The 25,376-nt window shown below is 43.1% G+C and overlaps 1 protein-coding gene across 2 annotated transcripts in view; it reads left to right on the top strand.

The window, feature by feature from the left end:
- ACOX1 (acyl-CoA oxidase 1) overlaps positions 1-25,376 on the top strand; it is a 31,377-nt gene that overhangs the window by 1,442 nt on the left and 4,559 nt on the right. Inside the window, exons 3-9 of one of the 2 annotated variants that reach the window (XM_065415652.1) lie at positions 1,221-1,230; positions 12,353-12,503; positions 18,970-19,077; positions 19,662-19,781; positions 21,083-21,198; positions 23,368-23,537; positions 24,778-24,940. In XM_065415652.1, the coding sequence (XP_065271724.1) occupies positions 1,221-1,230; positions 12,353-12,503; positions 18,970-19,077; positions 19,662-19,781; positions 21,083-21,198; positions 23,368-23,537; positions 24,778-24,940 (838 nt within the window). Of the gene's footprint in view, positions 1-1,220; positions 1,231-12,352; positions 12,504-16,870; positions 17,032-18,969; positions 19,078-19,661; positions 19,782-21,082; positions 21,199-23,367; positions 23,538-24,777; positions 24,941-25,376 lie in introns of both variants that reach the window. The other variant, XM_065415651.1, reaches the window with a different exon arrangement.

Raw genomic sequence — 25,376 nt, forward strand, 5'->3', positions numbered from 1 at the left:
TTTGTTTTCCTTCAATTTTTTTAAAGCAAATTAGGAACCTGAGCCAAAGCCCCCATGTCTTGACTTCAGTGATCTTTGACGCAAGCCCTAATTCCCTAGGGATCAAATCTATTGACTACAGTGTCCATTTCCTCAGACTCCTTTATTATAAACCTAGCAATGATCAAATCTTCTGTAATGCCAAAGATAGTAAAAATTTCCCTTAAAATGAAAATCTGGCTCTTAGTCATTCTAAATTAACCATAAGGAATTAAATATGTTGACTGTTTTAATTAATGGGGTAAATGTGATCACTGTCTTTAATGTACTTCTATGAAGCTGATTACTTCACTTTGTAAATAGAGCTATTGTATTGTCATTGTTGAAGAGGTCCTAAGACAATTTTCAGACAAAACAATGCTTTTGGGTTTGAAATGTTTCCTTTTAGCCCAAAGAATTAGTCTGACCTTTCATTTAGCTAATCTCTTATATTTTTTGCATTATTCAAAGTTGGGGGGAAAAAAGTCTTTGACAACTGAATTAGACAGAGTCTAACTTGCTATGAACTTAGCTCTGAATATGGTTAAGCACCTTTGACACAGTTTAAGAAACTTAGTTGAGAAATCAATGTCTGACGTAGCTTTCAGTTCACTCCTTCAAATAGTGACTGCAAAGTTAAATACCTAGGTGCAAAGGCATGAGTGTACCTGGAGGTGTATTCATTTAAATAAACAAATATGCATCTGATTGTACCTACTAAGGGCTCAGTCCAACTCCTATTGAAATCCATGGAAACACTGGATTGGACAGATAGGCCAAATTCATTAAGATTCACTGTCCCATCAAAAATGGTTGTAGTTCCCAAGATAAATCAGGGGACTCTAAATCTCTTGAGATAGTTGTTCTGGAAAGTGATTCTTTTGGAAGTGCTCTTTCAACACTGAATATATCTTTTTTTAATGTATATTCAAATTCATTGTTGATTAGAAAACTTACAGATACTGTATGGCAAACTCTAATTCACTTGTCCTGGGTGAGGCTTTTTTTTTTTTTTTTTAAATAGAGGAGTAAAATATCACTTCTCAATTATTCTTATGGAAAAAGAGTAGGCAAGTAGATCTTGTGGCCTTGGGTAGCAAATTTTCATGATTTTTTGCAATGTAAATACTGTATATTGGGAACAGCTGATAAAACTATTTTTACAGAAACTGAAGGAGTGTTCTCAGCTACATGTGTAACAGGATACATTTGGTCTTTGATATACAGATTTGGATTTATAGATGTATTTCGGGTCCAGTGAATTACTCTAACATAAATGAATAAGACTATTTAGTATTTTATAAATGGAATATAATTCAGTTATTTGTACATAGCAGTTCCTGTTTTCTCTCTTGTAAGGTAGCCCTCTTTGTATATTTTTCTAAATTGTACAAAACATTGTAATTCTTCCAATGAGGAAATTCAGAGTGAGGGTGGAGTTTGCACTAACAATCCTATGTTGTTGCAGTGTTCTGGATGACAATGTAGGACTTGATCTAAATTCCACTGAAGTCAGTAGACCATAAATTCAAATAGGCTGTGGATCAGGCTCTAACTGCAAAATTCAGGAAGTCCAAAGTTATCGTTCAGGCAACAGCCTTAGCTTCTTCATATGTCACACATAATTAATGCAGAAAACTTAGCATATGCAGTAATAAAGTACAGTGCTATATTTATGTGTATATGAAGTAGGGATTTATGTGGAAACTATAACTGAGTTTCCTGATACTCTTTGCATTTAAATTGTTTAACATAATAATCTACTAATATACAGGAGGATTTTGGTATTGAGTTAATATACAGAAGAAATTAAGGGGACGATTTCACTTGCTTTACAACTGACAAAATGGGAGCAAATGTTGAAATTTGTGCTGAGCAAAAGTTTTTTTTTCTTACTCAAAGATAATATGTAACTATACTTGAGGCAAAATGTAACAAAGTCCAGTAATTGCTCAGTTGATTTCTGGCTAGAGTTCAGTGTTTGTTTTTGAGTATCCTCCATTTGTCATGTACCTAAGTTATGTACAAGGGCTAGTAACATAAGACTCCGTTACTGAATTGCTTCATAACTTTGGGCAACTTTTCACTTTTTGCTTCATTTTCCTTATCTGTTAAATGGGAATAATACTTCACCAGAGGTATTGTGAGGCTTCACTAACATTCTGGAAGTAGTTTGTGGTCCTTTATCTAAGGGCTTATCCACGCAGGGAGTTAGAGTGAAATAGCTGTTGTGCTTTCCGTTCACACCTTAACTTATTTTGTAATAGCTTTTGTCTATGTGGGGAAGCTAAGTGCAAAGTGTTTTTATGGTTGCCAGTCAGACTCTGTTATGGAAGTTGAAATATTTTTGTAACAAACCTTGTTTTCACACACTAAATGTTCAAAAAAAATTCAGCTTCTGGGTTGAAATTTTCTGTCCACAGGGGAATTGCTTTTGAAAATTTGAGCAAATTCCTTTCAGTAGCTTATGTAGCCTACAGGAACTTTTTAAAAAACAAAAAAATGACAGAACTTTGAACTTGGGAGTTTGGTATGTGACTACCCCTTGTTGAACTACCTTCATCATCACGCTGGGAAGGTGGGAAGAACTGATTGGCTAACAAGCAATTGGAAAATACTTTTAAACATGCTTAATGAACATCTGTTAAGTCTTTAGAGTATTAAACCCCTTTGGGGAATCAGAGAATGGAGAGTGTGCATTTCCAGACCTGCATAGTGTCTCTGGATATTCTGGGACCAACATGGCTACAACTACACTGCATACATTCAGTATGGAGAGTGAAACCAGGTTCAGTCATCAAACTTGAATGCCCAGGATTAGTGGGACTGAGTCAGCTACCCTATGTTAGGGAACCCTGGGCTTGAGTGTTTACATTGTATTTTAACCCTATGTTAAGACTTTTCTAACCCATGCTTGAACCTAGGGCTCTGGCATCCACACTGCAGTGTGCAGACCCAAGTCAGAGTAACCATATCCCAGCATCCCTAGCCTCCTCCACCCCCAGAAATGTGGCTGCTCTAGCTTTAGGGCCGTGGTGCACTGTGGGAAAACTTTAATCCCCTCCCTGCACATTACCAGGAAGCAGCTGACTTTGCAAAAGGTTTGATGGTTCTCTCTCCATTGCAAACCCAGGAGGCTCGCTGATAGTGTGCTTGTAGATCGGTAATCAGAAGAGAATGGGTAAACGCGACCTGAGACGTTTACAAAGGGGGGTGGCTTCCATTTTCAATCTGGATTCCAGATTGTTGAGCTAGAGAGAGGATTAAGGAAGTTGTTCCATGGAATTGTGGGATACTTCCAGCTGACTCCCGGGACCTGAGTCAAGCAGTGGCAGGGGGGCAATTGTGGTTTAGCATCCTGAAAATGTGGCATCATGTATTACCTGGGTATTTTTCCAGGGGCAGCCCCCTGCCGAGAGCCTCAGGTCCCCGAGCCTTGCGTGTCCCTCTCCAACTGGATCCCAGATGGGATCAACCCAGAAGGGCCCCGTGGGACGACAGTACATTCCATTGCCACCTAAACCCCCCTCCCAAAAAGTTTGCATCCACCTGGGAACAATGGCCCCTACCTCTGAAGGAGGAAAACCTCCATCCATACTACCAATGTTTACGGTTCCACTGGGAAGGAAAAATTTGAAAAAGATGGCTCAAGTGGACTCCCGATGGGAGGGTACACGGGGAGATATTCAATGTTACGAAAGAGTTTAACATGCCATCCAAGTCAATGCTTCACATTGACAGCTGGCATTGGGATGTGGTTGCAGCGTTAGTCCCCGGCTGGTGTAAAGTTCAACCTAATCCCCGCAGTCCCAAATGGTGGTATATCACGCATGTTACTCACTCATCCACACACACGACCCGCCAATGTGGGGAGATAAATATTACCTGCCCCGAACAATTTGCAGCACCCCTCCTAAATTGTAGCTTCCTCCTCTTAGCTCCTAATCTTCAGGAAATAGTTCTTGGAAAGCACCTCCACATCTCCCCCCACCAGTGGTGGTGGCAGATGTTACCCACCACTAAATGGGAGGCAGCCACTCAACGCTGGATCCTCCTGAATGCCACCTTGGAAGCTTTAGACATTTACCTGCCCTTGACACGCTTTCAGGTCCCAACCTTCCTTCCCAATTGTACCGGGGGGGAGGACATCCTCCAACTCGCCCTCCTCAGGCATACGTTGTCCTCGTCCCCCCTGGAAAAGGCGGACCACAGTGGGCTCCTTGTGCAGGGGGCCATGAGAAACGAGCGGTTGGAACAATTGGAAAAGGCCATGGGACTGGTCATAAGTGTGGATCTCACCCGCCTGACATTGGCTACCTGCCGCCCTCAGACATACTGCCGAATTGGCCCTCCACACACGGGATACCTAGCAGGGACTGATTAAGACCATAATTGAGGCCGGGAACCAACTAACATAGGATTCAGTGTGCTCCCAGCTCCAATAATATTTAACCCAACAAATCTGTAGCATGTTTGTGCTATATTGCTGTTTATGTAGAAGGCCAACAGTAACCCTAGCCATCGTATCAGAGGGAGGGTGGAAACCGAAATGGTGACCCCTCACAACAAAATGTTGATTCTGGGTCAACGGGGGGGACCGTCACAGGCCCAAGGACTCCCTCCCTCAGTGGGTCCAATAGGGAGGCAAAGCAGCATTGTATGTTGCTAATGCGGTCGCAAGCATTGCAAGGCATTTCAGGGGAGGGTTAAAGGTGTGAGTGTGGAGTGGAGGAATCCTTTGCAGGTTGCAAGAGACCAAAAGGGGGAGGGAGGAAGAGAGCAGAGAATGGGGTAACTCAGAACCTCAGCTAGCTCCGTCTGAAGATAAAACGCTGGCCCCGGTCCAAGGTCATGGGCTCAAGAAAAAGTCTGCAGCTGCCCAGCCGTGAGAAGAGGAGAACTAAGTGGAGCAGGGCTGCAGAGATTGCAGTAAAGACAGTGAGAGCAAATGAGATGGTGAAGGCCAACGGGGGGGGAACAAAGTCTCTGGAGCAGGTGTGTTTTGGGAACGCCGAGGAGGCCACAGCAAGCCGGTTTGGACTGGTACAAAGAGCACCAGGAACAGAGGTCCCTAAAACAAAAACACCCCCAAAAGAACCCCAGACTTAAAAACCCTCCCGAGAGCCAAAGCAAGTCGGAGATCACAGCTGGACGACGCGTGCACGGGACAAGAACTCCCGTCCACCCCTCCCCCTCTTCTTCTTACATTACATCCAGGCTTGGCCAGCCTCGGGTCGTGCGTGTGGGAGTATGAAAGTGGGTTAGGGCTGGGGTACTAATGCTTTCTTGCTTCCTTTGAGTGACGTGGGAGCAGTCCCAGCACTCACCGCTATTATTTTATTAATAAAGCTTTAAAACTTAGGCACTTGGTGTGCTATGTCATCTCCTCCCCTAAAGATCCTGCGGCCTCAGCCTGATCACCTGATGCCCTGGGCAGATTGGTAACAGAAATCTGTCACAGGGTCTATGCTGCAGAGCAATAGGGCTCATACCCTGGGTCCCAGCTTAACTCGAGCTCGCGCCCTCCAGCCCTGCAGGGTCCTGGTACCCTGGTTCTGAGCCCTGGGTTAGCACAATTGTAGTGTAGATGCAAGGGGAGGAGGGGCTTAGGCTTAAACTCAGGCTCAAGCATAGGCTTACACTGCAGTGTAGTCATACATAGAGCCAGGTGCATTGATTGGAATAAAAATAACTTAACATCACCCAGTTTATTCATGATTTAGATCAGCATGCAGGAAACCTTGATTTAAATTGTTTTTTTGCGCTTATACATTTTAGTTATTTTTCTAGAGAAAGGTTGACTTTTATTGTTTGGTAACCACTGACCGGGTAAGAAGCCTTGTTACTGAGGAGGACGTGGTAGATGTGGTATTTTGATACTGTCTCTCATGACTTTCTCATAAACAAACTAGGGAAAACTAGCCTACATGGAGCTATTATAAGGTGGGTGCATAACTGGCTGGAAAACCATTCTCAAAGAGTAGTTATCAGTGGTTCACAGTCAAGCTGGAAGAGCATATTGAGTGGGGTCCGGTTCTGTTCAACATCATCTTAAATGATTTAGCTAATGGCATAGAGAGTACCCTTATAAAGTTTGTGGATGATCCCAAGCTTGGAGGGAATGCAACTGCTTTGGAGGATAGGATTGAAATTCAAAATGATTTGGACAAACTGGATAAATGGTGTGATGTAAATATAATTAAATTCAATAAGGACAAATACAAAGAACTCCACTTAGGAAGGAACAATCAGTTGCACGCATACAAAAAGGGAAATGACTGCCTAGGAAGGAGTACTGCAGAAAAGGATCTGGGGGCTTATAGTGCATCCATAGCTAAATATGAGTAAACAGTGTAACACTGTTGCAAAAAAAGCAAACATCATTCTGGGATGTATCAGCAGGAGTGTTGTAAGCGACACAGGAGAAGTAATTCTTCCACTCTACTCTGTGCTGATAAGGCCTCAGCTGGAGTATTGTGTCCAGTTCTGGACACCACATTTCAGAAAAGATTTGACTTTCTCCAATTTGTCCACAAGGAGAGGAACAAAAATGATTAAAGGTCTAGAAAACATGACCTATGAGAGTGAAAAATTGTTCTAATTATCCACTGAGAATAAGACAAGAAGCAATGGGTTTAAATTGCAGCAAGGGAGGTTTGAGTTGGACTTTAGGAAAAACTTCCTAAGTGTCAGGGTAGTTAAGCACTGGAACAAATTGCCTAGGGAGGTTGTGGAATCTCTGTCATTGGTGGTTTTTAAAACAGGTTAGACAAACACCTGTCAAGTTATGGTCTAGTTATTGGTGCTGCCTTGAGTGCAGGGGACTAGACTAGATGACCTCTCGAGGTCCCTTCCAGTCCTACTCTTCTATTTCGATGTTGACTTGCAAATAAATGGTCTTTGCATTAAATTTGGTAGGTGTGGTGTTTGGGTTTTGTTTTGTTTTTTTAAACTAACCAGGAAGGTACACTATATCTATAGACACTTATTTAGGCAATTGTATAAGTTATCTTACATTTATTCAGTGTCTTAATTTGTACAATTTTATTATTTCAGAAAATGGTAAATGATGCATTTCTTATTTACTAGATGATTAATTTTTGTTTATTTGTATCAAGCTCTGTTTGGATGGAAATTCAAATTCACTTAAATATATAAAAAACATTTTAAAGTTTTAGTTTTCTTTAACTAATAAAGCTTTCTGATAAGGAGAGAAAAAAAGTATCAAAGCATATTTTGCATTTAAAACTAACTTTCTTTAATAAATCAGTATTATCTGTAGTTGGTAAAATGAACTGATTGTTTCTAATCACTGTGTCCTTTGAGATTTTTCGAACTAGTAGATCTCTTCTTCCCACCTAGTTTTTATTAATACATTGGAAGAGGAAAACAAACTTTCCTGCTTTTTCAACTCTGATTCCTTAATTTTGAATGAACTAGTCATTGAACCAAACTAGCTGAATAACCTAAATGAAGAAAATATTCTCTCTGCATCTGCAGATGAGACTACTGCTTTCAAAAGCAAGTTCAACAAACTCTGATTCCAGTTACTTAGCCAGTGACTTCCACCAGTTCACTGGTTTGACTTTCTTTATAACTCAGCAACAAATATGCACTGCTGAGTATTTTTCAAATTAATTAAAATTATTTTAATAGATTGAGTAAGTTTAGGCCTTAACATAGGTTGTCATAATTAAAATTTAAATTTAAATTGTTTTCTAAATAAATCTGTATTTAATTCAAATTTAAAAAATGATTTTTATTGTTTTTAATCTACCCTGCATAGAGAAATCTATAAGTATTGAACATATTTTAAACTCTCTAGAATTTCTATTCAGATGTACAGAATGTCTTGATTAAGAGTTTACTGAACTCAATGCTTTCTCCGTCCATTATTATCATTACACTATTTTACATAATACCATCTGTATCTGATCCGGTACAATGAGTAATGCATGTCTAACAATGAATAGTGCATGTCTAACAAATGATTTGTTGTCCTGAAGCACTTACACCGAAGGGACAAGTCTGTACTAGTGTGTTCATGGTTGCTGGAATGCTAAACAGAACAAATGAATACTGGAGAACTTTTAGAAAAGAAGGTGTCTTGCAGACCCAAATCAGAGGCCCTTTAATCTTGATGATATGCAGGAAACTGGGAGTGGGCTGGAGACAACAAGAACAGATGGGAGAAACTTATCCAGAGTGGAAAAGGAGACCGGGGCGGGGGGAGAGAAGAGATAGAAGACCGCAGTATTGTGTGTGTGTTTTCTCTCTCTCTCTGGTGTCTTGTTTCTGCATGCGTCATGCTTACAATTAAGATTCAGAACATTTTGCAACATACAGAACCTCAATACTATGGCAAGGCCCCCGATTACCATGCATAGTAGTGTCCCAGTGTTGTCCACTGTATTCAGCAATGGTGGATAGGTACATCACTTGGATTTTTTCTGTTAGTATTCTTCGCAAAACAGTTCATTGCATTGGCCCTTTAAATTTCAGAATTAACATCATACTGAGATTAATGGAAGCAGGTGAAACCTCAGTCCTATTGCTTCAAGCTGTTTGTAGGCTGAGGAAGTCACTAAACTAGTCATTCAGAAGGTTATCTCAACAATCCAAAGGGCTAGAAAAGTTTGGGATTTTTTTTAAGTAAAAGCTAAAAGCCTGTAACTGAGTTCTGCAGTGGGGATGAGAGATGGATTTCACTGGCTGTGGAATCTCAGAAAACACAGGGCCTTGCTTATAACATACTTTGTTCCCAGATATGGAGGTTAATAAGTTGTGGTAAGATACCACGATCATGCATTTTACTGTGTGGGTCGTCACTGGTTGCTTTGAAATTTGAAAAGATCTACATTACCAAACAGTGAAATAGAAATGATCTTACTTCTCTTCCTCCCACCCTGCCTTCTGGGGGCTCTAACAAAGAGTCTTGTCTTCATTTGCAGCCTGTGATGTTCAAGCAAAAAGCCCTAGTATATATCCGTGTTCTCACTTTTATGGGTAGAACTTAAGATGTTTTCTATATACAGTAAAATTTTTCTTTGTGAAAGGAGTTGGAGGTGGCATTCACTTCCAGCAAGAAAACAAGTTCTGTCATCTAAGCAGTGTCCATGTTGCTCACTTTGGTTACTCTTTCCTTTCTGGGCCATGAAATCACGGGTTCAGGACTTCAGCTTGTACACAATGAGCCATCACACAGATCGGTACTGTACTAGAAGTTGAGGTGAGCGTTAAACTAAAGTTTGACTACTTTGCTTGTGATAGTTCCATCTATTTTGTTATGATTTTCATCACAAATTGTCATCAGAGTAGGCCAGTTCTTAATAAATAGCTCAACTACTGAATTCCATCATACATCTTGGGGAAGAATTAGTTTGGATCCTCCTGCTCTCTTCAGTGAAGCTGAAGCAAAGTGATTATTATGGAATTATTTTGCAATTTCAGTAACATTTTCCTTTATTCCTGGAGTTATACTTAAGTCTTTGGCTAAAAGATGCATCAAAAGAGCACTGCACCCATCTGTTGCAAGTTTTCAGGTTCCCTTCCTTATCTCTATGTATCGCCCCATCTTTGCTGCACTTGCAGCATTGTCAGTGACAAAGATATGTATTTGACTCTTGAATATTTAAGTATCAGAGGGGTAGCCGTGTTAGTCTGGATCTGTAAAAAGCAATAGAGAGTCCTGTGGCACCTTTAAGACTAACAGATGTATTGGAGCATAAGCTTTCGTGGGTGAATGCCCACTTCGTCAGATGAATATTTCGTGGGTGAATATTTGTTCACAGTTTGTTATAGCTTTTACTGCTGCTACTTTAAGTATTCTGCTGTATCAATTGTTTTTGTAAGCTAGACAACGCCATCTCCTATTGTGACACAAGCACATATTACAGGAGCACTGCCACCCATCATGACTCAGATTAACGAATTTCCCGTCAGTGTTTTTTTGCACACTGTTCAATTTCCCTCTCAGACACTTTCTCCAGCATCCTTCCGGCAATGTCTGCTCTGCCGGGTGGAATGTAGCCTGGTGGTAATGATTGAACTATGACAATGAAATGTTTGTTCTGAACAAGACAAAAGGGAGAACTTGTACAAATGAAGGAATCAATATTTTCATCTATGGAATCTTGCTGGTCCTGACTACAAACTAATCCATGGTTTTACTGAGTGATAAAGACTTTTTTTATATATATTGGTAATTTACTGTCTGACATATGTTTAGTTGTAGCACTAGTGGTGGTACCAGCAGATGACTGTAAGGCTGTAGACATTGCAGATGGTGGACATTCATAACCCCTTATGTCTGAGGTGGACCCTGAAACAAAATGGCTTTTAATTATGAAACAATTATGAAGCTTCCTGGGTTGCATGTCATGTAGGTATGTAAAATCCTGTCCAGCTCCTCAAAAAATACAGGTTGCATGTCACCTGCCAGATTTTTTTCCCTATTGTCCCTCATTTTAATAAAGAGCAAACAGCTCAGGAGCACCTATATCTGGCAATGTTAGGCATTCTGGTTATGGCTCCTCACAGGCATCTGCCTAACAATGTGCATAAAAAGGTCTTTATTCCAGTGGTTGGCCACAAGAGTTTCCTGCATCAGTGCTTCTCCCCAGATGACAATAAGATCCAGTGTCTCGGCGTGGCTCCAAGCAGCTGCTCAAGGCATGTTGTAGGGTTTCTGGAGTATTATCACAGCTGTTCTTATAAACTGGAATCCAGAAGTGAATGGATAATATCTGGCTACGTGCCACCTTATAAACAGGGGAGGGAACATCCAGTCAACTTGACCGTAGAGCAGGGGAGGGCACACAGGTAAACAGGTCAGTAACTGTCACCCGCAAAGCAGTTTGGGATAGCCGTTTGGAAGACTGTCAAAATAGTTTGCAGCAGCATTGCATGCACATGAACAGCAGACCAGACTAACTCACTTTGCAACAAAGTTAGTTTACTTTGAAAGAGAACTTCAGAGTTCTCAATACATGCGGAGTCAGTGCACTACAATGAATTGCATTGTATGCATGCAAGTGTTTTCAAAGCAGATTAACTCAAAGCTGTGGATTAAACCCCCTACATAGACAAGCCCTAATTGAGAAAAGATTGTTTACTTCGCTGATATGAAACTAACATCAAAATGAAATCTGTCTGGGTCCAAGTAGTTTTTCCCATTCCAGGGGGGTGGGTGGATATATGTGTGTGTGTGTGCGCGCGCGCTGGGAGAATGGCCTGGTTCTATCACTGTGCATCTCTATTCTGGTCACTGGTTGGGACAAATGAGAGCGCTCTGTGTTTCTGCTTATCCTGGACATTCCAGTCTTAGAGGATCAACTGATCAGATACTTGTATGATCAAGAAATGAAAAGAGCACTTAATAAACGTAAGTTCTACAAAATGTCGAAGGGAAAGTAGCCACCTTACTATCTATATAACTTGTGGACTAAAACTTTTCAGCATGTTGTTTGTCCTGTCTCAATTAATTCTGCATGTTAGTATGTAATGTACTCTTGCCTCTCTCTTTCATAGTAATGTGTCTGCATTGCCTTCCCTCCAGACCAGTTATCTCTCAGTTACTGTTCTGTTCAGTTTAGTGAAATAATACCTTGCATTTTGAGTACAGATGTCTATTCACAATGTCCAGCTTTATATTCCCTCAAACCCCTCATAATCGGAATAGTATGATTGAAACTGAAGAACAGCTGCCATGATAAAAGTTCATGATCTTGTCATGTGCAAGCAGACCAAGATAACACAGAGCACTTGTACTGAAAGAAGCATGGACCATTCGTTAAGAAGCTTCTTCCTTCCTAATCCCTGAATGTTCCTAATTGATAGTGGTCTGTTCAGAATGACTGCACTTCCTTAAAGCAAACCCCATGCTGGAACTGGACACCCAGGCCTCACCACTCTTCCAATTACCATTGGGTTTTGAGTCAGGAAAGCTAAATGTTTTCAGTCAAAGCCAGATATCTGAATTGCAGCTGAACTTATTAAAACTAATGGTATGCCCTTCATTTTAAGGGTCCTCAGTTCCAGGCTTCCACTGAGTCCAAGAAGTAGAGCAAGATTTTTGTGATTAATATAATAGGAGCAAAAAATTGCAGGAAGAAGGAACTGTTCAGAAGGTATTGGTTCATTCCCCATTAGCACTGCTTATGATTTCTACATGTCTAAGGTTTACTACTGAGACTTTGAAGTCCATGAACACCAAAAGCATAAGCAAGTCTACTGTGTACAGCTGCTGGAGATGGAGGAAAGCTCTTTCAGGAGCACACTTAAAGTAAGGCTGAGACCCTGATCCTTCTTTTTTCTCTCCTGCAGAACTTGCCAGGGCTCTTTTGCTGAACCTATAGGTCTCCACTTCAGCATGTTTACAAACACCTTACAGAACCAATGCACTCTTGCTCAGCAAGACAAATGGCTACCTCCGACCTATGGACTCCAGATAATTGGAACCTATGCCCAGACTGAGATGGGCCACGGTTAGTTCCGTTTAGAGACCAATGGGTAACCTCTGTGCTGCGACTCCAGCTAATAAATTGGTGGTGATGCTCTGTAGTTAAAATCTAAAGGGTGAAGGACACAATAAATATAAATTAAAAAATTAACAAAACCAAAAAAAACCACACTCCAAAGGCCAGTTGACCATTAAGGCCACAGTAGAGTTCTTCTACTGGTTGACAACACAGTCTCTCACTCGCAAATGGCTTTAATTATGACATTTTTTTTAAAAAAATGCACCTCCTGCTTGGTCACTAACTTAATAGTTGCTAAAACAAAGATTAAAAGATGAGGTTTTTGCCTAGAGGAGCTTGAACATTCTATTGATTATGGTACCAAGGACTAACAGAAGTCAGCAGTAGTTCTGTTTGTGCCTGAATTTAGGGTATGTAAGTTGCAAAGTGAAGCTAATGCATTGATGAGCAGCCTAAATAACTCAGCCATATGTCTTTAGGTATAATGTAGCTTGGTGAAGTTGTGCATCACATGTTTGTGAAAGACTGGTTATAGGTATGCTTGTCCCAAGCACTGTTTGTTCTAGGTGTAGCTGCATTTAGCTATATATTTTTATGGAAAGTTCCTGTTTTATAGGGGAAAGCCCTGTTCCTATTTTCTGAATTTATCAAAACACAAGAACTGATCGTGGACCCAGGGAATCCTATTCCCTAAGCAGCACAGTGCCCAAGACTGCAAAATATACAAGTCCCAGCAAGTGAAGTTTCAGTGGCTGAGAAAATGAAATGGTTCTCTTTTTACACTTCCTGAATTCAAACCTGGAATGTGCCCAACATATTGTAATTTCCCAGGCCAGATAGCAAAACCCATGGCTTGGATCTCAGTTACTTTGGTTACTACTACTATGCCAGCTGAAAATGCAAAGAAGAGTCACTTGATGGAATTCTTCACATCACTATGATAAATCTACAGGCTCCAGCTCTAAACCAAACTAGCTAAAGACCAGAAGTTGTGAAACAAGTGGATGATATCCTGTGACTAAACAACTGCTTACCGATCTTGTTTCCTTCCCTTTACAAGTTTTAAATCAAATCTGTCTTACAAAAGTGATTTGGTTTTGCATGCTGTGTCATTGATCTATCCCTGGGTGAGGATCAGTTTGCTTGTAATGTTCACCATGTTCTGTGACTAACTAGCCGATTGATTGATTGATAAACCTAACACAGCTAGTGAGAGTGATGGTATATTGGAGCAACTCACACTTTCCATGTCAAAAACTGATTCTTAACATGTCTGTTAGGAATGTCTGCTGTGAATGTTGGGTAATTATTATAATATTGGACAGGCTACATTGATGATATCTGACTTCTAGTTAATATATTTTTTTAGCCTGATATTTATAGTGGCTTCAGAGGTTCATGATAGGTAATGGGATAGGAGTTTTTATCCAGTCCAGAATGGCAGTGATTAATAGGTGTTGGTATCAGGTTCAGTAGCCTACGTGAAATGAGTTGGCTTTCAGTCCATTTCATAGTGAATAGGTGTTCATTTAAAACACCATATTTGGGAGTAATTGTCAATCTGGAAGGCGCATGGAAGCCTTTTCTCCCCTCCAAAGAGGTCCTCTCTAGCACATGGTTGAGGCTTATTGATGAAGTGGAGTTGGGGGACTATTGTATTGTCACCACCTGTACTGTATCTGTTGTGTTGTTAAATAAGGATTTCAGTCTTCATGACTAGGGCCCTACCAAATTAATGGTCCGTTTCGGTCAATTTCACGGTCATAGGATTTTAAAAACCATAAATTTCATGATTTCAGCTATTTAAATCTGAAATTTCACAGTGTTGTAATTGTAGGTTCCTGACCCAAAAAGGAGTTGTGGGGGGGAGGAGGGGTCACAAGGTTATTGGGGGGGGAGGGGGTTATGGTACTGCTACCCTTACTACTTCACTGCTGCTGGCAGCAGCTCTGCCTTCGGAGCTGGGTCGCTGAAAAGCAGTGGCTGCTGGCTGGGAGCCCAGCTCTGATGGCAGAGCCATCACCAGCAACAGCACAGAAGTAAGGATGGCATGGTATGGTATTGCCACCCTTCTGTGTTGCTGGCTGCAGAGCTGGGCCCTCAGTCAGCAGCCACCACTCTCTGGCTGCCCAGCAGCACAGCAGCGCAGAAGTAAGGGTGGCATGGTATGGTATTGCTACCCTTACTTCTGCACTGCTGCTGGCGGGGCGCTGACACCCAACTCTGAAGACAGCACAGAAGTAAGGGTGGCAATATTGTGACTCCCCCCCCCCCCTCCTTAAAATAACGTTGTGACCACCACCCCCTGCAACTCCCTTTTGGGTCAGGACCCCTAATTTGAGAAATGCTGGTCTCCCCCATTAAATCTGTATAGTATAGGGTAAAAGCACACAAGACCAGATTTCATGGGGGGGAGACCAGATTTCATGGTCCATGATGCATTTTTCATGGCCGTGAATTTGGTAGGGCCCTATTCATGACTGTCAGCTGGGCACCTTTCACCAGCACTAAACTCACTTAAAAGCTTGATGTTTCTAATGTTAAAGTGACCACTAAGTCTAACCCAGCTGGGTTACTATATAAGGCATGGGGCGTTACAAAATATTGCTGTCTAACAATTTCTTTTGGATCTTCATTATAACAAGCCCAGCAATTAGGATTGCCAACCCTCTGGGATTGGCCTGGAATCTCTAGGAATTAAAGATTATCCTTTAATTAAGGATTAAATCATGTGATATCTCCAGGAATACATCCAACCAAAATTGGCAACCCTACCAGAAATGCCAAAGTAGAAAGAATTGCTGTTACCAGGAAGCTCTATGTGTAAAAGAACATGCCAGTGTATAGTAAAGTGCATCTAGATCTAGTACAGAGAATACTCTAGTCCATTCTGTCAGGTATTCTGGCCCTTTAAGCCTCTAAATTGAGACCAGTGCTCTTTCAGGAACCCAAATTTATTACCTGAAAACTACGTTCATTCTATGAATGACTTGGCAAAAAACTACATATTTGTACAGTGTAAAATATAGGTACCGGACATGTTGTCTTTTGGGGATCAACACTTCTGCAGTGCCTGCATCCCAGCCACTCTAGTGTTTTTCCTTCTTCACTATGTGCTGGTGTCAGCAGTTGAAAAATAATCCTACCCTCTCACTAGTACTTTCCAACAGATGAGGAAATGTGTTTTTCACCAAAGTATCCAAATTGTCCTTATGTGAAACCTCTCACAAGAAGTTCCAATTGGATGAATTATCTTGTGAGACTTCAGAACAAAGAAACAAGCTTAGGTTACCACAGTTGGGAGATTTGGGGGTCAAAGAGAAACAGTTCTCTAAGTAGTTGAAGGTATCAAAACTAGTAAGGGTTAATAATAATAATAATTAATAATACATTACATTTTCTGGTGTCCAAAGACTTCTGGACTCTGGAACTAGAACTAAAAATAACCTGATAACCAGTATCTGATAGAATTTGGAGTGGGCTAGGCGAAGTGGGAGGTACACATTATAATGAAGCATGTTTGGTTGTGGGGCGGGGGCTCTGTTCTGGTGATTCCTTGACTGATAAATGTTTTTTCACACGCAGCTGCAGTTGCGGTCACTAGCTTCGACTGATTGCTTATGCAGAGCACTGTCCTTTTTTGTTTGAAGGCTTCTAAAGAGCAGACAAAATTTTAGAAAAAGGTTGTGTTGGAGGATGGAGGAGATCATATTTGGAACTCAAGTCCATATATGCTACGTATGTCTAATTTGCAAGTCCAAAGCAAAGTCTAAAACATTGACAGCTATGACCGGTTTAAGAAATCTAGATGGAAACATTGCTCTTTCTGCTGAAACAAGTGGGACTTCAAGTGGTAAGGGGTTTGAGCACTTCCTGGAACCCCATTCAAATCATGAAGCTGCGTAGACTTGACTCAGTTCTAAAATAATCCAATCTAACTTCAGCCAGCCAGCTCTGTCTTTAAACTAAAACACAATCTGACTCATGCCAGCCTTTATCCATTTTAAATTCAAATGTGTACTTGCTTCCAGAATCTTCTTTCTCATTGGTTTGTATTAACTCCCTATACTAGCCAATATGCTACATCAGAAATAGATTTTCCTCTTTAAACTGGAGCCAAAGCTAAAAAGGGGAGTGTTGGATATGCTGTCCTGCTTAGCATAGAGGAAAATGCGCTGCAGTATGATTGAGTATTCCAGATCTCTTTATAGTACAGACCAGAGAAAAGGACAGTGCTTTAGTTTTCTGAAATATGCATGCTAAATTCTTAACACAATTTTTTTTTCCCCCCTCAATCTTCACCTTGAACCTCACGCTTGCTTCCTTCCCATAATATTCCCTTCACATTCCCACCCCTCGGCATTTCGGCACAGCTGTATTCATCGTGGACGGCCTGAGCCTCTGGATCTCCACCTGGGCATGTTCTTGCCCACCCTCCTCACCCAGGCAACCCTGGAACAGCAGGACCGCTTCTTCATGCCTGCCTGGAACCTGGAGATCATTGGCACTTATGCACAGACCGAGATGGGCCATGGTACAGTACATTCGCTCAAGTATATTCAAAAAGGTGGTTTTCTGTACAGAGGATGTCTATCTGCACAGGGAAAATGGCATGCACTTTCCAGAATCTCTGCAGGTGCAGTTCTGGCCATGGGGAAAAGTGTACACTTTCTGGAATTTTAAATAGTTCGCATGTACTACACATAGTACCCCACTGTTTAATGTTTGATCTCTGAGTTTCTGATATGCCCATCATTGTGGTATCTGGGTGTATTTGATGTTCACTTTTCTTGTCACTCAAATGGGGGAGACTGAGACTAATGAAAATACTCTATTTATATGGGTGTGTTGCTATGAGCATATTTCAGCTTCATCACCCACGTGACTTTTCTGCCTCTCCCTGATCAGTTTGGTTGCTCTACTTGGCATTCAGCTGGAAGACAGGAGTGCAGACTTTTACAGAGCCTGAAAGAGATGATAAAATAGTGAGTCAGTTGTTCTTTCATTTGGGGCTGACCATAGTTTGGAAATCACCTGGGTAAGCCCAGTTTCTGCACCCACATATCTCTTTTAAGTGTTACTTCCTACTGTGGCATGCTCTTTTCATCATCAAGAATTGAATGGTTTTTCTCCTTCGTCCACCCACTTCTCAGTTAGTTTCACAGTTGCCTTTCCTCTGCTTACAGGCTTAGGGAGAAGTGGCAGATACTCAATGTTTTCCCATCTTTTTTTTTTTTTTTTTTTTCCCCCAACTACATTTCAATGACCCTGGCAATGACCCAGTTTCCTAGCCCTAGGCACAAGTGAGCATTTGCTGAAGTCTTGCAAGATCAGTGGGGACCACGTGTATGTGTCCCACAACTTCACAACACATGAGCACATTCTGCCTGGAGGACACTTGTTTTTGAAACTTGTCGGTGGGAAAATGTTTTGAATAGTGAGCTTGGATCTATCCTTCACCTACAGTGAGACATCAAGAGACAATGAAGCCTGACTTGCAGATATTTTAGTAGTAAAAGCATGGTCATTTGAAATGAGATGCTTATGTACAGTCAGATTTGAAGCTCATGGTGGTGGGGTGGCCTGGCAATTCAGTAAGGGTGTATTAAGTTGGCTATGGAGACACCAGAGGTAGAACTACAAACTTTGGAAATTAGTGCATGGACACATCAGGGTAGGGTCAGGCCTCTTGATGAAATGCCCATGTAGCGTCAATGGTTCTGTAATGGTCTGCCCTCTGGAGCATCAGGTCAGTCCCTCAGCTGGTCATCTACATCTAGAGTTAAATTGACTGGACGCCAGTGCAGGGAATGTCATCTGGTAGATAGAGCTGCCTTCAGTTTGCATGAAGTGAGGACCTGGGATGAGGGGAGTGGAAGTAGTTAATGGAACTGTTACCTTCAGCCTGTTGTTAGTGGCTGAAGTATCTTCAGTAATCTAGCATATGTGCTCTTGTGTTTTCACATGGATTTGGGAGAAACCGCTCTATCAGATGAGTGGGATACAAGCCCATTGGAGAGGGAATAATGATGGTAGCACTTCTTAGAGCATGTTTTGTTAAATGCATGTGACTTTGTTTTGCAACTAATCAGATTCCAGTGTCAGTGTAATCAGGCTAAGCTATGGCATTGTGGATCATTTCTTGATCATATGCTTCTTGACGCAAAACCAGCGAAGTGTCAAGGTGGAGGTGCTTGAAAATTAAAGGGCCTAATTTTGGAACAACCTGAATACTGGCATTTGTATCATTTGAAATAATTTTACATTTCCAGCTTAGTGCCCAGGCAGTCAGATTAATAACTCCCATACTTCTAAAATTCCATGCTCTAAGTGTACACTGTAGTGTATCCTCTCTACCTTTTGGGTTATATTGTTTGCTGCATCACTGCTGGAGTTCAGCAATTCATTGTTCAATTCTGTTTCTGTGTTGTCATCTGTGACTGTCAAAATATAATGTGCTAATTGCCCATAGGAACTCACCTTCGAGGCTTGGAAACCACTGCCACCTATGACCCCACTACCCAGGAATTCATCCTCAACAGCCCCACTGTGACCTCCATTAAGTGGTGGCCAGGTGGACGTAAGTGAATCACTGTGCATTTGAACTTGAAAGCTAAAGGAGGTACTCTCCTGTCTGTAGGAGGTGGTGATTCATATCCATGTTAGGACTGTCGCATCTGGAAGGTAGTGACTGGAAATTGGTACAGAAGGAAGTTGCGTGTAGAGCTAAATCATTCTTCAGCCAAGTAGGAGATTTATCAAAGTTCAGCTGTAATCTTGAATCATCAGATTTCTTTGGGCACTTTTTTTTGAGTTGTTACACAACATGAGTTTAGTATGACTTTAAGCTGAAGTTTTATCTCCTGTGTATTTGAAGCCTCTCCTTCATTTCTGACTTAGGCAGAGCCCCTTTGACTTCACTAGGAGTCTTGCCAAGGAATTGTGTAGTACTGAATGTGATCCTTGAGACAATTATGAAGCTGCTTCACACACAACTTAAGTGGCTTTAATGAGAGTTCCATTTGTGAGCCAGCTATAGGATCAGGCCCTTAACTAGCATTGAAGAGCGAATATATAGTCGAGCTTGTCAAATCTCAGATGGTGTTTTATCGAAGAGAGAGTTTGCATGTATTAAAATTATATTTTTTTTCTCTGCTCTTGCAGTTGGAAAGACCTCAAACCATGCCATAGTTCTGGCTCAGCTCTACACCCAGGGCCAATGCAAAGGGCTGCATGCCTTCATTGTACCCATACGGCAGCTGGGCACCCATGAGCCCTTGCCAGGTAAGAGTCTACACTGGGGTTTAGCACTGTTGGGAAACAAAGGGTCAACACATTGTCAGGCCATATAGCTTTGCAAGCATTGTTAACGTACATGGCTTATCTTTCAGACTGAACTCCGATAGCAATGCAGTGCAGAACTATAACACTTCAACACAAGTGCATGGATAGGTCTTGTGTGGCTCTAGAAGCCTGAGGGCTCTTACCTTAAGACTTAAAACAGTGGTTCCCAAACTTTTCAGCATCACACCGCCTTTTTAATTTTCAAGAAACCCTCATGCCCCCACCTCTCCTTTACCATCATCCAACCCCCCCCCCCCCCAATCCTTGTCCCCTGACCACCCCCTCCCGGGACCCCACCCCCTATCCAACCCCCCCTGCTCGCTGTCTCCTGACCGCCCCCTCCCAGGACCCCCCACACCCCCCAGGACCAACCCTCTATCCAACCCCCCGCTCCCTATCTCCTGACTGCCCCGACCCCTATCCACACCCCCAGCCCCTGACAGGCGCCCCGGGATTCCCATGCCTATCCAACCCCCCGTCTCCTGACCGCCCCCTCAGAACCTCCACCCCAGCCAACCACTCCCTGTCCCCTGACTGCCCCCCGGGACCTCCTGCCCCTTATCCAACCTACCCTTCCCCCGCTCCCTGCCCCCTTACCAGGCTGCTCAGAGCAGCAGGACTGGGTTATTGGAAAGCCTGGGAGGTGGGCGGGCGCTAGCCACGCTGCCCGTGCAGTGGCGTAGGTGCGGGGGAGGGAGGACAGGAGGGGAGGGACTGGGGGCTAGCCTCCCCGGACGGGAGCTCAAGGGCCAGGCAGTCTCGTGACCCCCTTGGAATTTCTTCAACTCTCCCCCCACCCCCCAAGGGGAGCGCACCCCCCCCGTTTGGGAACCAATGACTTAAAATGACATGGCCAATCTAGTGGTTTAGTGGTAACCGACAGTGGAGGTTAGTTTGGGGTATGAACTTGTTGCTATACTCCCAAGCTGGGAGTGCTGTGGAGGCAGCATGCTCCTTTCCCCCAGAGGGAAGGAATTCCTTGCATCATTCTCTAGCCAGGATTGGCACTGACAAATTTTGGAGAGTCCTGTATTACAGGACTGGATGTGGAATATGAAGATCCTTGTGGGTTTCCATCCATACTCTTGCAATAAGAGGACAGGATAATGTTAAGTCTGCTTATCAGCTGCCTTTCATAACAGAATGCCAAGAGCTCCCAGAAATCTAGACTGCCTGCTTATTGATGGGTTAGGTCTTTCACCTGTTGTTAATTCTGACTCCTTCCCGCTGTTCTATGGCAGGCATTACTGTGGGTGACATTGGGCCAAAATTTGGTTATGATGAAATGGATAATGGCTACTTAAAAATGGACAACTTTCGCATTCCCCGGGAGAACATGCTGATGAAGTATGCCAAGGTAAAGGAGTGAGCTCTGGAGCCAGTCATTAACAGCTCTTTTGTAGTGACCTGGCACAGCGTTTTCAACAGCTTTAACTCTTCCCTCTCTGGGTTAAATCCGTCCCCATTTCTTACCAATGGGTTCTCTGTGGGATCTTCTGACCATGGGGCTCCCCTTACTTTTCATTCTCCACCCTGAAAATCCTACATCACAGCTATTGTGTTTGCTGTCTAGAGAAGCAAGCTTGCCTCCTTTAGGAGCCTGTCAAATTCAACCCTTAATTGGCCAGAGGGGTTGCTACTGAGCTATGCGTGGAAGAAATGATACTATTGTATTGTCCTAGGATCTCCACAGGCCTTCCAGCCCTGTATTATAAAGCCAGGAGCAAGAAGGGTTTGTTTCTTAATCTCCAGAACTTCCTCCAACTCTGACTAAATGGATCTTATTACTAAGACTACGTTTTAGTCACGGGCATTTTTAGTAAAAGTCATGGACAGGTCATGGGCAGTAAACACAAATTCACATGACCTGTCCTTGACTTTTACTATATACCCCTGACTAAAACTTGGGTGGGGTTTGGGGGGGCCTCAGTGGGTGCTGGGGAGGGGTTTGTGGGGCTGAGGCGGGCTCCCTACCCAGCTCCTGGGAAGCGGCAACGCTAGCTCCACCTGCTGCCTCCGCTTCACCCCAAGCCCCAGTTCTGCAGTTCCCATTGGCTGGGAACCGCGGCCAATGAGAGCTGCGGGCGGAGGAGCTATGAGCTGAGGGAGGGGAGTTGCTGTTGCCCTTTCAGGGAACTCCCCTCCAGGTAAGCACCACCCCAACCCTGAGCCCCTCCACACCCAAACTCCTGCTGCTGGGGGTGGGGAGGTCCCGAGACTGTCCCAGCAGCAGCCGCCGGTGCAATATTCCCTGGGGCTGCCTGAGCTGCTCAGGTGGCTCCTGGGCCAGCCACGCTGGGCTGCTGCAGAAGTCCCGGAGGTCATGGAAAGTCCCGGAATCCGTCACCTCCATGACAAACACAGAGCCTTACTTAGTACTAATGTGTAACTGACAGTTGGTTCCTGTGAAACTGTTTCGAATAACCCCCTTCACTTCACATCCCATGGTTCCAATGAGCAAGTTCAGTAGCATTTCTGTAGCTGCTCTTAATCCCAAATCACTCTGTGAACTATACACAGTCACTTTGCACAACATGGGTGGATGTGGCAGCTTATTTAACATACACCACCACTATATAGTAAGCTTGGTTAGTGAGGAGGAATACTGCATCAATCAGAAACTATCGCAGGAATTTAGAGACAGAATGGAATTATCCACATTGGAATATGACCAGCCATAGGAATTAACAGCTGTACCCTAGGAGAAGTGCATGAGATCTTTAATGACCATTTTAGGACTCATCCAAAATGCAACACCTCAAGCAAGCACCCTGTGACTGTAATTAATTACTGACTCAGAGGGAAGAGTTTCAGAGTGGTAGCCGTGTTAGTCTGTATCAGCAAAAACAACGAGGAGTCCTTGTGGCATCTTACAGACTAACAAATGTATTTGGGCATAAGCTTTTGTGGGCTAAAACCCACATCATCAGAGGGAAGAATGGCATCCACTGAATTATTAGCACTTCCTGTAGAACCCTGGGTTTGTCTTTAGGATTTTCTCATGTAAGTATTGCTAAGGACTAGATGACCTCTTTAGGTCCCTTCAGCCCCACTTTTCTATGATTCTGAGACCTGAGCCTTATTGAATGTGACTTAATGTGGTTACAGTCCAAGCTGATATAGCTGAAGACCATAGAATTATTGCCTGCACAGGACTCTCTAGAATGGTAACTCTGCTCTCCATGATGCACCTAGAAAAATGGCAGAACATTTAGAACAGTAGACATAAGTTTGATCACTTTTACAAGAATGTCTATTGGTTTGCCTTTTTCTTAATGTGCAAGGAACTTGAGATTAATATGTCAAACTGTCTCTGCAGACCTCATCCTTTTGCTTGCAGCTACTACAGTGAGAGCCACTTCTAAAACTCTTCAAGTGAGGTAGGGGACATTAAACTTGTGACATGGTGTTCTTTGACAGAGGCTTGTGAAGTGTAGATACATTCTGTTCCACAGTAAGGTGGCAGCTTCTGCTGGAATTTAGAAGCCAGGAAACCTCTTGGGTCATCATCCTGTCTTTCCGTTAGGTTGAACCAGATGGCACGTACGTGAAACCAGTCAGTGACAAGCTGACTTATGGGACTATGGTGTTCATCCGATCCCTCATTGTGGGGGATTCTGCTCGCTCGTTGTCCAGGGCTTGTACCATTGCCATCCGCTACAGTTCAGTGAGGCACCAGTCTGAGCTAAAGCCAGGGTAAGTGTAGTGGCTGCAGTGAAATGAAGGGCCTGCCTGTGTCATAGGTGAAATGCCAAAAAATACATGGATGTTAGACAAAAGGCAAGCATTTCGGGGGTGGGGGGCAGATTGTAGATGATGCATTTTACCTTGGCAACTGAAAGAGAAGCACAGATGCCTCCTCGCTCCTAGCTGGAGCTGACTGAAATGCAGGATTTCCGGTTTGCAGAAGACTTTGTGGTTTTTAAATGTGATTTAATTCCAAATCAGAATGAAATTAAATTTATTTGAAATTTTTGTGAACCTGAGATCCTGGGGGGGAGGGGGAGGGAATTCTCATACAATGCATGGTGTTTCCAAAAAGAAATCTATTCCAGGGACCTCGACAGCTGCTGAGTGAAATTAATCTTCTTGTCTTTTTCACCACTGTTATTAATGGTTAAACGGGAGGGCGGGATTTAATCTGTAGCTGTCTAGGCCCCACACCACGCTTGACTGGCATTGCAGGGAGCCAGCAGGAAGCCCTGGGGGTCCCCAGCCTGGGGCAGTCCACGTGGCAGGGCTGCCCCAGAGCTGCAGACCCTGGCTCTGTGCCAGAGAGCTTGGCAGTCTTGACAGTCCCAGTTCAAGGCAGAGTTCTCAGGGCTTCCAGGTTGGTTGCTGCAGAGTCAGGACTCAAGGCTCTATTAGAGCCAGAGCTTTCAGCCTCGTGTTTCCCACAACAAGTAGTCTGGATGCTCTGGAATGGTGCGTTTCTCTGCCTCAGTGGCTCCCAGAGATACTTTCTAGCTCCCAAACCTGTTTTATCTTTTTTTTTTTTTTCTCCTGTGTCTTTGCGTACATTAGTGAAACCCTACCCTAACATTCCCACTGGACGCAATAACCTTACTGGACTCTAACAAATCACTTGGGGCTTATCTACAAACACCATGCATTAGTCTGCACCTGAGAGGTATAAATTCTAGTGCACGCTAGCATGTTGCGCACTTTCTGGCCTGTGTAGACCCTGCTGGCGTGCACTAAAAATGATCTAGTGCATGTTAATGAATTGAGACTATATGAACACGCACTTGGGCACTTTTAGTGCGTGCCCGCAAGGTCCATGTGGGCCAAGTAGTGTCTGACATGCTAGTGTGCACGAGAATTTACAGCCCTCATTATGGACTCAAGCACCATGTAGGTAAGCTCTTACTGTTGTACAGGATGTCTGCAGAAATTTGGCAGCAGTCACAGTAGTGACTCTCATGTTTTGCTGTAGGGACCCAGAGCCTCAGATCTTGGACTATCAGACCCAACAATACAAACTCTTTCCTCTCCTGGCAACTGCATATGCCTTTCACTTTGTTGGAGCCTACATGAAAAAGACCTATCACCGCATCACTGGTGACATCAACCAAGGGGACCTGAGCCAGCTGCCAGAGGTAATTGTCCTGTCTGAAAACTGGAGGGTGATTCTAATACTTTATGTAAAAATTGCTGTAGCCTGTGAGCTAATGGTCCCCAGTCCTCCTGGGCAAGCAATAGAGGCTTGAGATTTTCAAATCCAGAGGTTCTAGATTCAATCCCTGCTGATGACTCACCCAGAGGCATCATTCCATTTGCATCTATATATTGCACTGCACATTTAAAAAATGTGAGAGTTAGTGACTCACCCAAGATCACCCAGAATGTGGTTTTGCTGAGCTGGGAATGGAACCCAGCAGTCTTGACTTAAAGTCCTCGATTGTCGCCACTGGACCATGCTTCCAATGAACCAGGGCAGCACTGCTGTTAATCAAAGATATGGGCAGAACTAAGAACTTTGTGAGAGTGGGGTTGCAAGATGCAATAACTTCCAGATAACGGCTAGTGGGTGGC

This window comes from Emys orbicularis, chromosome 13, assembly GCF_028017835.1.
Source record: "Emys orbicularis isolate rEmyOrb1 chromosome 13, rEmyOrb1.hap1, whole genome shotgun sequence".
Taxonomy (NCBI): domain Eukaryota; kingdom Metazoa; phylum Chordata; order Testudines; family Emydidae; genus Emys; species Emys orbicularis.